The sequence below is a fragment of the Athene cunicularia genome (genome assembly GCF_003259725.1).
Source record: "Athene cunicularia isolate RWA chromosome 10 unlocalized genomic scaffold, athCun1 chr10_part1, whole genome shotgun sequence".
Taxonomy (NCBI): Eukaryota; Metazoa; Chordata; class Aves; order Strigiformes; family Strigidae; genus Athene; species Athene cunicularia.
Window position 1 is genome coordinate 1,417,563 of NW_020799112.1, and position 17,548 is coordinate 1,435,110.

General features: G+C 38.0%; 1 protein-coding gene across 1 annotated transcript in view; it reads left to right on the plus strand.

The window, feature by feature from the left end:
- Positions 1–17,548, plus strand: part of NEO1 (neogenin 1) — a 147,300-nt gene that overhangs the window by 20,558 nt on the left and 109,194 nt on the right. The window contains exons 3-5 of the mRNA XM_026856000.1: positions 2,378–2,653; positions 6,486–6,639; positions 13,718–13,854. Coding sequence (XP_026711801.1) covers positions 2,378–2,653; positions 6,486–6,639; positions 13,718–13,854 — 567 coding nt within the window. The remainder of the gene's footprint in view (positions 1–2,377; positions 2,654–6,485; positions 6,640–13,717; positions 13,855–17,548) is intronic.

Consider the following 17,548-nt stretch of genomic DNA (forward strand, 5'->3'; position numbering starts at 1 on the left):
GATCTGAGTGATTGCTTATTATCCATTTTCAAAGGAAGAAGGAATTGAAAGGCACTGAACTAGGTATAAATAAATACATTTAAAAATATAGAAAAATTTGTCCTACTATTGTTAAATTCTCAGTGTGTTTTTGATAGGTGTTAAGTAAGACTTGTAAAAATGCTGGCTTGAACTGTTTGGAAATGAGTGTCTTAATGTCAAAAGAATCATCTTCACAAGAGATAAATGAGAAACTTTCCAATTAGGTCAAACTTTGGAAAATGGAAGATAATAAATAAGGGGTTTCACCCTTAGGCTTGCTAAAAGAAGTGGGAAAAGTGAAAGCTGACCTAAGCTGTCCCAGCCTCATTCATGTATAATCGTGACTGAGGTATCGCCTGCAAAGAGAGCTTGTGTTTGTGTTTTCTGATCTGGGGTCTTGGCTGTGTGCAATAGCGTTGAATTAGAGGTTACAAGAACCTGCTGCTTGCCAGCAGGCTCTATTCTTATACTTGAATAATTGTACTAGGATGGTTTAATTTGTGCAACACGGAGTCCCACTTTTCCTCTTTTATATGGAAGGCACACAGTGTACTGACTATAAAGACAAAATTCATAATATATACTTGAAGCTGTGTGCTGTTGAGAGGGAAAGGTAAGATGTCAAGAGTACTGACGAGCTGTTTCTATAACAATGTTAGTTTTAAGTGCAAGCATAAAAAAGAATTAAAATTTTACTTTGAGACTGTTACTGCAGTAAGCAAGCTCTGCCTTGCCCCATGTTGGTGTTGATTGTACAACTGCCTCTGTGCAAGCTGCAAAAGGGAGAGCTGGTAAGATAGCTAACCACCATGGAAAATGGAGAGTGAGGAGGCTTTACTTTTCCCTGCCCTATGCTTTGTCCTTCTTCCCTCATACTGTATTCTGTTGCCTTTACTGAACCATTTGCTTGTACTAATAATGATGGACAGGGTATTTCAGTTGGAAGATCTGATACTTCCCTGTTATGGGAAGTTGTGCAAAATATTTGTGGTGGGTTGACCTTGGCTGGCTGCTGGCTGCCCACCCATCTGCTCTCCCACTCTGCCTCTCACCAGGATGGAGGGGGAAAAAAGATTAAAATGTTGGTGAGTCAAGAATGGGAGATCACTCGCCAGTTGTTGTAATGAGCAAAACAACCTTGACTTGGGGAAAATGAATTTAATTTCTTGCAATTAAAATAAAGTTGGGTGGTAAGAAAACAAAGACAAAAACTGAAACACCTCTCCCTGCCCTTTTCCCATTTCCCAGGCTCAACTTCCCACCTTCATTCCGAATTATTCTGCCTCCTGCTCTACCCTGGTGCCCCCAGGGCAGCACCTGGAGCTGCCCTTCTTCCTCTCCCTCCTCGTCCTCTGACCTGCCTGTTGCAGGGCTGTTTCTCAACACTTTCCTCTCTGCTCTGCAGTGGTTTCCCCTTTCTTGGATATGCTTTCACAGAGGTGCCACCAGCTTCGCTGGCTGCTCAGCCGTGGCCTCTGGGGGGCCACTGTGGAAATGGCTGGAACCAGCCCCAGCCGTGTCCAGCACTGGGAGTCCTCAGCCTCTTGTCACAGAGGCCGCCTTGGCAGGTCCCCCACTGAGCACCGGGACATGGCTGCCCAAAAGGTGAAGCCATTCAGCAGACTTTGGGTATTTCTAGAGAACATTTTCACTCAAAAGGTGATGAGTTCGTTGTGCAGTGCTGCCGTGGTAACTTTGTGTTATGCTGTGGAGAAACTCGGTTCTCAGGTCCACTAACATGAGAAAGATAAATACTTCCTTGGGAACAAATGCAATTTTTACCTTATGGCACTATACAGAAGGCTTTTTGTAGCTGTAGGTGGTACATTAAGATGTTGTGTAGGGTATAAACTTGAGAGTGGAAGGCATAGAACTTATCTCCTTGTTACTATCTCCTGAGTGAGTACTAGGGGGCATCTGTGTTCTACTGCAAGTAAATCCGTACCTCTTACAGAATGTGGTTCAAACTGTATTTATTCAGATGTACCAGGCAGAGACACTGTCTTGATTTTTGCCACTTCAGTGCTATATACTCCTGAAGGATAGCAGCAACCCTGGAGAAGTGAGCAGTTTATTTGCATGTTTCCTCCCATTTTTGAGGACTCAAAAGATTTCTATTTTGTTGTCAGCATGTGCTATCTTCTAAAACTACTTTTTTCTTTTATTATTGGGTTTATTTGCCTTTAGACCAGCTATGTTTAGCATTGTGCTATCAAATGTTAAGATTTTTAAAGCATTGGAAGAGTAGCTGAATTTTTTAAAAACTTCATTCATGAATCTTGACTTGGACTTCCAAAGGTTTGGTGTCATCTTCAGATTACCTCTAATTTGTTACTTTTTTCTTTTCTATTTGCAGGCCTTCCCAGGTTCACCAGCCAGCCAGAATCATCATCTGTCTATAAAGGAAACAGTGCAATCCTTAACTGTGAAGTCAATGTTGACCTTGCACCGTTTGTGAGATGGGAGCAGGATCGCCAGCCAGTCTTTCTGGATGATCGTGTGTTTAAATTACCAAGTGGAGCTCTAATTATTAGCAATGCTAGTGATACGGATGGAGGAGTCTATCGCTGCATCATTGAAAGTGGTGGAACCCCCAAATACAGTGATGAAGCAGAACTCAAAATTCTTCCAGGTATTAATCTGTTTTTCTTTTTAAAAAAAACAATAATCAAAACATTAGTCAAGCAATAGGGGAGGAAAACCTAACAAGAATACTTACAAATGACAATCTGCTCTGTTGCATTTTTTAAGTTTTTAAGTATGTTTTTTTAAGTTGAACTAAGTGTAATATGTCTTGTGGAAGCTGGTGGTTGGGTTGTTTGGTTTTGGTTTTTTTTTCTGTGTAGTTTAAAATGAGTGTGGGCATTGCAGGATTTTGGTCCTTGGGAAGACTAACCTGTATCTTGCAGTTGGGAAACAAAAGCAAAATCAGTTACCACTGAGCACTTTGCAGTGGTTGGAGACAGGCCAGGCATACACATCTACCTTTTTGCCATTTTTAATGGTTTAGCTTCTAAGGGCTTTTTGGAAAAGACTTCTTTACAAAAGTCACTAGTAATAGACTTCCATTATGACATGTTACAAAGAGGGGATTGATGTTTCTTTGAGTATAAATGTTTGGGGATTTCTGAGTTTCTCTGGGTTCAATCCCATGTTTAAAATACTGTTGAAATTTTCAAAAGAAATTGGTGCTTAGTCCCTTGCTCTTGGGATGCTTAAGCTGAGGCCCTTTTAGTTGCCCCAATATTTACGCAGTTCTGATTCTTTAAACACTGGACCCTTTTGGGAAGTCTCCAGATCCCAAAAAGAGGGGGTTGACTTTTTCTTTTGAAAGGTTTGGCTATGCCTGTTGTGCTGAAATGTTTAGATTTTATTTTTTTTTTTAATAAGAGCAAAAGTCCAGTCCTGATGTAAACTGTTTCTACACTTAGTGTGTTCTGTTTTAAATGACACTATGGCACAGAGCTGTGTGTCACCAGGTGTTCTACCACAGTTTTGAAAATTGACCAAGAATAGGGCAGGAATGTGAATCACACTTTCCCAAACTAGGCAAATAGAGGCCGTGTTTTATACGGGTTTTCTTAATTATTTCCAGAACTTTATGCTGTCTCTTCTGAGTTAGTCTTCATATTGGAATTCTGATTCAATTTTTACTCCTTGGAGAACAGCCAGAGATCGTTGCTAGATTTCCATCTTTGGAGGCTTTCGGGGCTAGGCTGGGCAATGTCATGGTTGGCCTGGCCTGTTGTTGGCAACAGGTGGACTTCAAGCAGGTGGTTGCACTAGTGACTATGCCACTTTTATGTTTAAAATGCTAAATTGTACTTTAAAATACCCCGGTTTTACAACTGCAACCTTCCCTCTTTTAAAATTGATGTGTTTGCTAAGCTTTGGAAACTAATCATGTTGTTTCATTAAGTTCTTTAGACTTTCTGAAAAGAAAGGCTTACCTCTCCTAGTAATGATACAGTTTTTGAAGAGCGCTTTTGGAAAAGATGCTTAATTTAACTGTTTTAGCTTGGTTTGCCTTCACATTTTTGTAGCCCTTCATATGAATGCTTAAGACTTCTCTCATTTTTGTCAGTGAAGATTTCCTGATAAACTTCCATATTGGGTTGATCTTTTGAATTATTTTGGCTACAGATACAGTTTACTTGCTTTTGTAATGTTTTGATGAAGGTGATTAAAGTTAACTTTATTAGGGAATACAAATAGAGCTGCTTCCTTGCTTAGTGATGAGTCTGAAAGTGTTGATATCAGAGTTTTGTGAAATCCCTCCCAGCAGACTTTTTTTTTTTTGAAGTGGGATTAAACTGTTGCACAGAAAGCTCTCTAAATCTTGAGTGGCCCCATAATTGATTGTTTGGTCTGAGATGTATTTGAAAGAAGGATTTGAATTAATCTGTTCTTCATTCATTTTATTCCATTTTCAAATAGTTATCTGATCTGTGCTTGACAGCAGCCTCATTGCTCTGCTTCTAAATCTTTGAAATACACCCAACACATACATGCATCACACAGATTTGCATCCACAGTGTTCTACTTTTTGTGATAGTGAGCTTCGTTAGAGTGTTCAGTCTGTCACTGAGCAAACAGGAGATTACATTTGCAAGCTCTGCTACTTGATAGCAGGTGCTTTCAGCTACAGGAATGCAAGGGGAAAGAAAAAAAACAAAACCCAAACTAAACCCAAATTTTTGAATCCACTTCCACTAACTCGAGAACTGAACTTTTTGTGAGCTTGGAGCATTAATGAGTTCTGTCTCCAGTGAGTCGTACCAACTCTTCTCCCTGGTGTAATGATTGCTTGCTGGCAATCTGTTACATCCATTTTTTTTTTTTTGCAACTTGGCTTGCTCCATATGCCACTCCAGGTCACTCACTATGTTACCCGCCTGTTCACACACGGTCTTATTTCTGGAGCAAGCAGACTAGTTCTCTCTAACAGGGAGTGTGGGCAGAGCTGCTACGATCGTTTGTGTGTGGGCCTGAGACAGATGGTGTGATCCATGATTGCTCCAAGTTTGGCTGCCTCTGCCTGGGACAAGACTGAAACAGGATTTCCATCGGGCCTAGTTCTCTCAAATGCCCTGGCAGCCTCATCATGTTATACCTTGGAGCACGTGCATGTCCTTAGCTTAGTGCTCTAAATGCTCAGTTGTTATTTTTAGCACCTTGAGCTGAAGAACAACAAAACTAACAACTTTCAGAAATTCCTGCGAATATCGCATAGGTCCCAGCTAAGACAGGGGCCAACTATGTGTGCGATGAGACACCGAATGTACTTTGGAGAGGAAAAGTAGTCTAGGTACAGAATAGTCTGCCCCCATTTAGATGGCCAAAAATAATTTAAGGGCTTGTCCAGTTCTGGAGCTTACCTGTCATCAAACTTCGAAGTGCATATCTGAATATTGAGAATAAAGCAGTTAATGCAGCATAAATGCTGGGGGGTTTTGAGTACTTAGTAGAAGGAGTTAGGATAGCTAACACAGCAGAAGTGCCATAGCTGTTATGTAGGAATTCATTTGCTCTAATGGTGCGAGGCACATCCTAAAGTTACTGCAGAGGCAAAGGGTGCAACCTGCATCTTTCATCAAGGGTGTTACTGGGGTGTCTTGATGAATTGATTACACTTCTAGTTAAAATTGATTTTTACTACCTTCCTCCTAAGGGGTTACACTTTGAGAAGTCATGGATATTTTTAGTAAAGTAGAAAAGTAGCCTTTTGTTCTTGGTATTTATTTGTTGTAGTTTAGTTCACTAGAGTACACTGCTGGACAACCTTTATTGGTGGATATGTTTTCAGTTCTCATAGTCAGTGACCTTTTCCTGTAGTAAAAAAATTGAGTAAATATGCACTTTGTGCTTGTTCTTGGGTGGGGGAAGAAGCAAAACCCTCTCCAGCACGGTTCAAAGCAAACCCAAAACTAATTCAGAGGATTCACTATTTCCGTAAGGATGGAAAACCATGGTATGTTTTTGTTTCAGTATAAAGTTTGTTACTTCAGCGTGCAAATTTAACTAGTTACTTTATTTTGCTTAGGGTTAACTCTGCTGCAGTAATTTAATTTTCCAGTAAAAGCACTTTCTCAGACAGCTACCTGATGAAGTCAGGTGATTGCCTGAGGATGGCTGGACAAAGGCCTTTCTTTACAAAATCTACCAGCTGGTAAAGTTGCAGTTTCAGGGCTGTAGCTTTTAGCTGAAATTGTTTCCCAGGGAGTTTGAAGAGTCAGAATCCCAGTGGTGGCAAATCAGTTTGCATGTCTGGAGGAAATGGTAAAGAGCTGTTTGTGTGGGAGGCTGGAAGAGTCTCTTGGAGAAGATGCTTTATGCAGGTATGATGATTGAATCTGGTAAAGATGCAGGAAGGAATTAGATGTTTCATTTGTTTGTAATGTTTTTTAATATGATCATTTTCTACTTCTACATTTGGTAACTTTGTCATTTACAAATATTTGCAGATCCCCAGGTGTCACAGAACTTGATGTTTTTGAGGCAGCCCTCTTCACTTACTAAAGTTACTGGGCAAAGTGCGGTTTTTCCATGTGTTGCCGTAGGATTTCCAACTCCATCTATCAGGTGGACAAGAAATGAAGAAGAGCTTATCACAGAAGGGTGAGTAACGGCTAGCATATATTTTTATATAATGGTAGGAATCCAGCCAGATTTAAGATTTTAGATTAACACACAACTTACTTTCTACTTAATTTTAAAGCAGGAGAACAGAAGCTAGTTTTCAAATGCTTGGAGGGCTTCTAGGCTGAGTGTTATGACAAGTAAAGTAGTTCATGAGACTTGTGGAACAATATCATAGGTTTGTTGTTTTTTTTGCGGACATCAGAAACAAAGAAATCTTACTTGAAGCAAGAAGGTTATTAAGAATATATTACTTGTAGATTGCCACTGGAGTAAAAGCAGCAATTAAGAGAATAAGGACACTGTAGAAAAGCTAAGGCTTCTTCATGTTGACATATTATGTGTGTGAAGCCCTGCACTTGCATTACGCTTCCTGCAATGAAAATGTGCAGTATACATCTAAATGTTCCATAAGAATTTAAGAATAAGTGTTTAAAGCAGAATTTCCTAATTTCTTATTAAAACAGGATATTATTCTGGCTTGATTCTGGCATGATTAAAAAAAAATAATGTGGTAGAAAATACATATAAGAAAACAGAGCAAATCTTACCAAAAAAATTTTTCTCCATCTAATGATCATACTTACTACAACAAGGAAATTGCAAACAGATACTTGAATGTTCTCAATGTCCCTCACAGTCAGTGGTGAGATTAATGTAGAGGCAAGTTAATTGTGAAACAATGAGAGGTATAGTTATATTGTGGCATGGCTGACACAGCAAGCAGCTAAGGAATATTCCAGTCACTCTACAGTACCAGTGATAGTAATACATCTCTTTTTTGTCAACTCTTAAATTAAAAAAATCCGGGGGCTTGTAATTTGAACTGTCTTTATCTGGAAAGTGCTAGCTTCTGGGGGATAATGACTAACAGTTCTAATACCGCTGAGAAATTGTGTTGATGTCAATCTGATAGCACATGATTTAGATTCATTTTTTTTGTAAATACAAGAAATCATTCATGTACAAAGGATGCTACAGGCTCATTAGAGCTGCACAATCAAATGTGGTGAAATGTCAGAATATATGTGCCTGGTAAGATCTTAATTAGTTTTTCTCGTATGTAAAATGATGTCATGTCATATCATTATAAATTCTTGATGCCCCCTGCCCCATGATTATTTAGACTGTGTCACATTCAGTGCACAAGGAGGTTACAAGCTCACTTACTGAAGAGCTCTCCTTCCTTGATTTTTGATAGAAAGCCCAAATTTTCAAATCCTGTTCTGAATACAGTGCTAGTAATTCCCTTATGAGCTTTTCTATGCAGGTTGTCACAATAACTTCTGATGGCTTCACAAGTATTTTTTTCTTTTCAAGATTGAGTGAGAAATTTTATTGGAGAGCTGAGGCATAACATCAGTAAACATATTTGATCTTTATATATGCACAATTTGAACCATGTATGACCTGATATTTCAGAATATTTAGTATTAGTTTTTAGCATTATGTCCCTTTGTTACAAGAATGGATTCTGGTTGACTTTTGCTGCAAGTACACATCCCTCTCTGAACTGTGTCTCAAGTTGTCTTTGTATTAATTTAATGCAAAATTAAATGTTTTCCTTTCAAGCTGTATTGCTAAGGAGAATATGTACAGAAGTCTGTATTTATAAGAAAAGTAAGTTATTTTTAAGGGACGAGTGTGATGGGTTTGGGAAATAAATATTTGTTACTTAAGACCAGAAAAAAGAGAAGGTGTGTAATTTTGATGGTGTATTTGTCAAAGACTGCATTGAGATTTATGTTAATGGATAAATATAAGTAAACTTTAATGACAGCAGTCTTGGTACTTGTTCAAACAAGCAACCTTTAATGCAGTGTATTGTGAAATTAGTTTGCTGTGATACCATATTTTCCGAACTAATTTGAGTGAAAGAGAAAGAGGCTTTGAGTGTTGAGTGAGGAACTGGTGGAGGTAACACAATGCTAAAAGTTTCTATTGTAGTACAACTGTTAACAACTTCAGGGAATCCTTTCAGAAATTAAAGATTTTAAAGAAATATCAGTAATAGTTATTGCTGCTTTCTGGTTCCTCATAAAGAAGTCCATCAAAGACTACGAAATACCCAAGTTCTGCCTGGGTCTTGGGGAAGTCTCAGTCCTCAGAAGATGAAGAGTAAGAGACTGTTTGGAGGAAGGGTCTCTATGCTTCCACCATCTGTATGCCCTTCTCTGGGCATTGCTGTCTGGCTTTGGTCTACTCCTTTGAGGCCTTTCTTACTGTATTCACAATTTCAGAGATAAAAATCACAGTTTGGACCTGATAGCCTGTCACTGGGAAAAACATTTGACTTGTGATGAAAGCTTTTCATTGAATTGGCTTACTAGTCAAACTAGTAATCTTGATGATACATAATAATTTTCTCAAAACTACATTGCCTGAAAAGAAAGGAAAAGGCTCTTCTAGATTTATGGTGCTGATGCTTGTAGCTCCAAACTGGAGCTTCGGGATAAGAAGCAAGCCTTTAGACTTCTGTGAATTCCTGTGTGTATAATCCTGTGATACGGGGTATAGTGCTCATAGTTCTATAAGACTGGTACTACAGAATGCACACCCAGCCTGCCATACATGTGATTCCGTAATGTGAATATAGATTCTACTTTTTCAGATGAATTTCCTCTGAAACTCAGAATGAGTAATGTCTCTGCCAGGAACATAGAAAATATTGAGAAAAATGGAAGGAAGCAGGAAAAGCCACTGAAGTATACAGCTATTTGATTAAAAGTTATGTCTTTTACAGAAAACTTTAGAAAGTAAAATCTGCCTTATTGTCAGTATTACCTGATGTAAAAGGCTATAATGGAAATGTGTACAGGTTGAATAGTTTTTCAGATTTTGACAGCTTTGAGCCTTTCATAATTTTTATTTTAGAATGTTGTGTCTGGCTAAGAATTCGACTGTGTGAGGGTCAGGTTTTTTTAGCAAATGTGGGAGTAATTTTGTGCTTTTGAGGATTCTGAAGTTGAAAAGTGAAGTTTCAGGTGAGGTGTCTGCCAAGATGAATGTTTCAGAGCTTGGGAAATGGGCACAGAGTTTCAGATGCTTGGAAGATTATGTTCTTTGAAACCTTTCCAGTGTGTGGATCGGTATTCAAACAGCATATACTGTGTACCTTGATTTATATTTGGACATTTATATGAAAGAAATTACAAATGCATGTACCACTACCACTTTAAAAAGATAGAGTAAATGAGGTAGTTAATCTAAAAATAAACAGTTGAAAGGACCCTGGACAATGTCATTACAGTTTAATAAGGCTGTTGAAGTACAGCTAACTTTGATGGGCTTGGGCTGTTCAATTTACTATAATTTTATGTCATTGAAAAATGTCTGCAGAAAACTGTAATGTGGTTGTATGGCTAAGAATTTCCTGAAGTAGAGAGATTACAAAGCTGAGGTTGCATGTGCAGCATTAATTTTATGCTGTTGCTGTATGTGTTCAAATGAAGTCTTTAATTGTATGATCACATACATATTCTTAATGCAGGGTTTTTTCCTTAGTACTTCACAAAAATGTGTGATATTTTAAATTATTGTATATTATTGTTTGCCAGGCACTCTGAGTGATTTGTGTTAAGTGAATTACACTTGCCCAACTCAGTAAAGGTTAAACATAGCAGAGTAATTATGGAAATTTTTCTGGTAGTAGAATCCACAAAATAATCTAATTTACTGTCTAATTTTATCTGCTGTACTTTACCAAGACTGCAAATAGATTGTAAGATGTTTTGGGAATAGTAATTTGAGAGGGGAAAAAAAAGCACCAAAACCTCAGGGTATAACTGGCTGTTTGAATACAATAAATTAATAAAGGCTCACTATATTTTGTGATAATGAAACACAAAAAAGCATGCGAGTTAGGTATCCAAAGTAGCTCAAGTAATTGTGTATTATGAGTGTGTAACTGAGGGCTGTATGGAATGCATATAAAAGGCTTGAATTTGATTTTGCTGTTCCCTGACATTTGAATGATCAATCTTTGTTGTTTTTAATGACAATTTAAATCATGTTATCACTTTTATATTAAGCTGATTCTCTGTCTCTAGTGTCTGAAATCTGATTGATTCACTCTTTCGTGGAAATGCTTTATTATCCTTACAAAGTTAAGATGTTTTTACTTTATTAGAAAGGCAATTTTGCTTTAAGTCCAGAATTCTTCCACATCTAGTGCATACAGAAGGAATCACTGAGGAGGCTGACAGATGAATTGTTTTCTTCCATGTTTTTAACAGCCGTGAACTTGTTTTCGATCATGTATTGGTAAATTCTGGCCTCTCCTCTAGGTTTTCTTGAGGCAAATAATCAAAGAGAATAAAAGCATAACACATCATTTAGATGGTCAAAAACTATATAACCTTGTTTCTTGACAAAAGGGAGAACTCGTATAAATGCTGCCCTGTTACAAGTAGTTTGAGATCCTATAAGACAAACTTTTGTTGCCTAGTGTGACAACGTCTGATAATTTTTAATAGTTCTGATAGCTTCTTAATTGCTGATTGGTAACCAGAATAGTCTGCTGCCTCACCAGGCGTGCTACTTCACTTCCCAGCAGCTGGCAATGCGAACGTGACCGTCATAAGGCACGTGCCACTTTTAGATAGATAACGATGGAAGTTGGAGGATATCCAGAAAAGGGCACTATATGTCATCAAAATTACACTAACACTCTGTATAGCCTGTTATTCCTTTGCAATTTTGTTAGTCTCAGCTTCTCTCATCCAGTCAGTTCTTTCTGCATGGCCTTCCTGTTCTGTATCCTGTCACTGATGGATCTAGCTGATTTACCAATTGGCTTCCATTCCATTCTGCTTTCATTTTAGCCTTCAACAGATTATATGCTACTCACATTAATTTGATTCACCATGAGTGCTAGAACAAATAATTAAAGAAGCTATTTTACATAATAAAAGGCGATACAAACCTGCATATTTGGATGTGTCAAGGTCCAGACTTGTCTTAATTTATTTTTCTTTAGGCATGGTTTTCCTGCAGCCTTAACATGTCTAACATGCCATTCTCACAAATAAGCTTCAGTAACATTGTTTCTGTTGGCTGTAACAACATTGAAAGCTTTTCTGTGTTTGTGGACTGACAGTGTCCAAAGGGAAACTAAGAGGTTGGAGAATTGTGAAGAGCACTGCTTAGATCTTTTTATATAGTTAGAAATTTCTTAGATGGTCAGATTTGCCTTGGAGGTGGTGCAGTCCAAGACTTCTAGGTTCTCTTTTTGGTGCTAACTTAAATAAATAGAATACAATTAAGTGGGAGGGGGGAAGGGGATACAGTTTTGGCAGCTCCTGTTCACATATCCTTTGTACAGATTTTTCTTACTTGACATGTGAGACAGGTCTCCACTATCTGATTATCACTAAAGTTCCTATTTTTTTTCTACATATTAGTTTTTCATTTTTTTTTTTTTTTTTTTTTTGGTCAGCAATGGCAATAAAAAGACAATGAAAATAATGTATTTTCTCATTGTCTTACTTTCTGTCCTTGAACCACTGTTGAACAGTTCCAAAAAAAGGTTTAATGACAAACTTCTTACTCTTTTCCTCAGGTAGAAGCTGTTTGCCATCCTGTTCATGCACTCCTCTGCTGTTTCTTCAGGCATTCCTCTTTTCAAAGCTCCTAATACCTTTTTTTGAACTGCTTTATATCTTCTCTAAAATTCCTGCACTTCTTACAAAATAAACCCTTTGTAGTCCTCCTCTTACTAGGTCACAGAAATGGGATCCTTTTCCTTGTAGTATACCTCGGTGAGACATCTCCTTGGATGTTTTTAAGACTGTTTTCTTTCACTTAATTCCAATAGTGATTTTGTTTGTTCAATTTTCAAATGTATTGAATCAGGAAATTTGATCTATAATTATAATTGTATCATAAAACAACATTAATGTAGTAATTAATTAGGTGAGTCAAAAGTCTTTGTGTCCTAACAATCTACCTTTCCAAGCAGGTAAGAGCAGTGGTTCTACTAATGCAATTCTAGAAAAATTACAAATAAAGAAAGCAATTAGGTTGATTTCTATACATTGGCTGCTCTATAGAGACCAAAAGAGTTAATTGTTGTAATGTACTGTTCAGTTAATATTTCGAAAGAATTCAATCCATTCTTGCCCAGTAAACCATTGCTTGATAATGCCAGAAAGGAAGCCATCAGGTAGACTCTTTTATTTCAGTTGCAAATAAGAATGATTCTGGATCAGCATCTGGTTGTGATTTCTTGTCTGAGCTTGGTAACGTTACTGGCATTTCATTGTGAATGCTTGGAGGGATGAAGAATCTCGGAAAATTCTTGTATGATTTTGTATCATAAAAAGAGTTGCAATGGGAGAAGAATGCTGAGGATAGTACATGTAGCACAGAATGCCACGTTTAGTTACTACATTTAGCGTAAAAAGCAGATAATTTGAGGGGTGATTTATAAAGCCCTCACCCTTTACAAGTCAGAGGGAGGAGAAAATTCATACAGAAACTTTGCCAACTTACTGAATACCTTTTGAAATTTTTTTAACCTGTATCTTATCTTACATCTTCATGAAATGGCTATATTTTTACAAAAATTCAATTGCTAAACGTTATACAATGTACATTGCTGTTCCTTATGTTGTACAGGCATAAGTCTGGCATGTTATTGTTTACTCACCTTTTCAAGCAATAAGTCATTCCAGCTGTACCTGCAAAATGTTTGGGTTGTTTTCATGATGTGGTCGTGTTGGTTTATTTTTCTTAAGTTTTAGTTCCTGTTGTCTAAATAGCTTGGATCACATTTAATTAGAAGAACTGAAGCTGAAAGTGCAAGAAGATGAGCTGCTCTTGTGGAATTGATACAGTTGAACTTAATTTTAAGTGTAAAGCCAAAGTATGGAATTTGACCATCTAGTTAAAAACTCCTCTCTAACGTGGCTCCTTGTAAATGACTCTCAGAAATACTATATATAAACACTTATTCAGTTTATGTAGACATTTCAGGCAGAAAACTTGTGTGTGCTTCTCTGGTAACACTTCATTTAAGTTTGTCCATCAGATCACCCGTATGTCCTTTTTTGCACAGCTATGAAAGATACCTTCTGCTCGCGGGAGGAAGTCTGGAGATCAGTGATGTTACGGAAGCGGATGTTGGGACATACACCTGCAGAGCGGATAATGGAAATGAGACCATCGAAGCTCAGGCAGAACTTACGGTTCAAGGTAGGTCGAATAATTAATTTTCAGAGAGAACAGATCCCCAGATGACTTTTCACAAGAGTTTTATTGTGTGATCAGTTAAAGACCCTGTTGGTTTTGTGCCCTGTTTAAAACAGAAAACTAAAAAACAACCAACCAAACAAAAAAAACCCCAACTCCCCAATTCTATTATATTGTTATGCGCTACTCTTACTTACTATTCAAACTACTTATAATTTCTTAAGCAGATTCCTCATTTGAATATTTATATAATACATCTTGAGCATGGTTAAAAGCTGCTGTGCTCATATAATATTAAATATGGTCAATGCCATACACTTTTCTAAATGAAGACAAAGGTCACAGCATGGCTAAAAACATCTGAAAATTGACCTATAATACTACTATTTAGGTCTTAAAAAGGACATATATAAAATATTTTTTGTAATCCTTAAATATACTGATTTTTTTGAGGAGCTTGACAGAAGATAAACGCTGAGTACTTCAGTAATACCCTGATTTATTGTGTATGTATGACTGTTTCATTTATTCTTGAAACCCGTTTTTACTAGAAACAGCACTGAAATGTTGATAACATTGATTTTAAGATATCTTACTTACATAATCTGTGTAAATAAGGTAGAACTGTTCAGGAGCCAGAAGAAATAAAGTTAGAAGTTCAGCTTCTTCACCTTTCTTATATTTCATGAGGAAATCTGTCACAGTTTTTATTAATTGGATCTTAATATTGGTTTAAAATTATTCAGCTAGAATTTATGGGCATTTAAGAGTGGTTCTTACATGCAGTGTCCTTGTAAGAGTTTAACTGACTTGTTTTAGAATGGATTTTAGTACTGGAAAGTTTGTCTTAAAAGTAGTTCTGAAGGGACAAATTTAATCACTCGACAACCGTAAAGGAAGGCTTTTCTATAGGCAAAACCTCTATGACAAAAAAATAAGGTATTAGTTTATATCATGTGATAACACTTCACAGAATCACAGAATGAACTAGGTTGGAAAGGACCTTGAAGATCATCCAGTCCAACCGTTAACCTAACACTGACAGATCTACACCAGATCCTTAAGCTCTAAGTTGACCCTACTCTTAAACACCACCAGTGATGGGGACTCCCCCCCTGCCCTGGGCAGCCCATTCCAAAGCCTAACAGCCCCTTCTGCAAATAAATACTTCCTGACATCTAGTCTAAGCTTTCCCTGGCGCAACTTGAGGCCATTACCTCTTGTCCTGTTGCTTACTGCTAGGTTGAAGAGGCTCATCCACAGACCTCTGCACCCTCCTGTCAGGGAGTTGCAGAGGGCCAGGAGGTCTCCCCTCAGCCTCCTCTTCTCCAGACTAAACACCCCCCCCAGTTCCCTCAGCCGCTCCCCAGCAGACCTGTGCTCCAGACCCTGCCCCAGCTCCATTACCCTTCTTTGGCCACACTCTAGTCATTCAATGGCCTTTTTGGGGTGAGGGGCCCAACACTGAACCCACTCATCAAGGGGCGGCCTCCCCAGTGCCAAGCACAGGGCTCAGATCCCTTCCCTGTCCCTGCTGGCCACGCTATTGCTGACACAAGCCAGGATGCCATTGGCCTTCTTGGCCACCTGGGCACACTGCTGGCTCATGTTCAGCCGGCTGTTTATCACCCCCGTAGGTCCCTATACTTCATGGTATAAGAATAGTTATGTAAAGGTGTCTTAGCAGAGTTCTTATTTCTCTATCAACACAATGTATGACAGTTTGACAAATGTTAGTACTCCGGGCATAAATACTGAAGGTGATGTTTCTGGTGTAGAACAACTGGAGAAGGTCAGTTGAGTTTATAAAAAAAAAATTACTAAGAAGGGAGAACCAGTTTTCAAAGCAAGTTTATCATTGAGCTGCTCAGTATTGAACAGCTAAAGTCTTCTGTTTAGGAAAGTGGAGTATGAAGAAAGGTTTATATTTGCATCCACAGCACTTCTGCATTACATCACAGCTATATTTAACCATGTCTGTGTAAAATACTAAGGTGCAGCATTTGTTTACTGATATATTGGGGGTACATTGTCAGTGCTTGCTTTGCACTGTTACCTTCTACCTGTACCTTAAGCTGCACCTTGCATTTGATTCCCCCCTGCTTTTGGGACTAGCTTTCTGAGCATGTCTTTTGCTTTCTGTAGGTTACTGGTACAGAAGCATTTTATCTAGCTCTGCCCTTCTTTAAAAGTTGGGGAAGAATATCTGAAAAGTCCATTCTCTGCGAGACCTGTTCAAATGCAGTGCAGCTCTACTTGGATTCAAAGCATTTTGAAAGCCCACAAATTCTGGTCATGCATTTTTCTTACCTTGTTTCTAGGGTCAAAAGAATAAAGATAGGTGCTTTGTCTTTTAAAATACTTAGATGCTTGATGCTTCATAGCACTTTGATGGTCTTACGCAACTCACTGTGTGCTGTGTTTAATTCAGTTCCAACCTATATATTTTACAGAATTGGCATGAGGCTTTGAGTTTTATGGGCAATGGCAGAAATTAATAATATTAATGATATGATACAATTAAGCTAAGCAAGTGATAGATAAGACTGAGATTATAGCCTTAATGTAGGATGTACAGCCAGGTCACTTGGGGGATGAAAGTGATCTTGAGAGCATTCTTTGCTCCTTATCTAAACTAAAGCAAGTAATTTCTTTATTTGGTTGTAAAGATATAGAATATGTTCTGTCAGTTCTTTTATGCTGAATTTTTCTTATATGCCGCGCACACACACAAAAAGATTTCTTTTAGTCTTGAGTGTTACCATATATTAAAGATTACACAGAATGAATTTTGGAAAGTTTCATTTCTGATTTTACTGCTTAGTTCTAATCTTAATACTACTTTCATTTGATAGGTCACTGTAGAGAGTAATTGTATTTCTGCATTACTGTAATTTGGTGAAGGGTTGAACAGTTTGAGTAACTATTATCTGATCACTGTATCATTTTCTTCTGGACTAGAAAAAATTTCATTTCTTCCCACCTAACTACTGCATGATTTTGTTTAATTTAAGCTTCTTCTGTCATTCTTAGAAATTAGTCTGGCAGAGGTTCATACAAGAAGTGCATTTTTGGGGGTTTGAATTCCCTTGTCTCATCTGTTTTTCTACATCTCTTTCATGAAGCACCTAGGGTTTTTTTGTTTGGAGATTTCAGTAGCATGCTATAGGTTGTACTAAGGCAATCTTTTTTTTCTTCTATTAACATTTCATGATGGCAATTCAGTGAGACATATGTGAATCTCTACTTAAGTGTGGTAGTGTGGCATTGTTTGACAATGTTAGGACAGTTAAAGTGAAACGGCATTCCTGTTGATGCCTCTTCCCAGAGATTTCCCTGCAGTGCCACGTACAGATTGACTGAAATTTGAAGGTAGTTAGAAACAACCTGCTTAATCCAGTTATAAGCTCAAATTGTGCACTGACTAAAAAGAATGCATATTCGATGTTAGCTGTTAGTTCATTCCAAGACCAGCTTTTCTGCATCAGCAAAGATGTAAAAACCTGGAAGCTAACAGGCTTTCTCTTTGATGTGGTACCAGTGGCAGCAAGCTGCTGTGCTGCGTTGGGCTGATTACCTGGGTGGTGGTAAGGATGAAATCGCTGACCTTCATCACTGAAGGGTAGGCTACTGTGAAGTGTCTCCCAATTGAGTGTGTTCTGTGCTCAGCCTTCAAGGAATAGGTACCTTTTGCTGT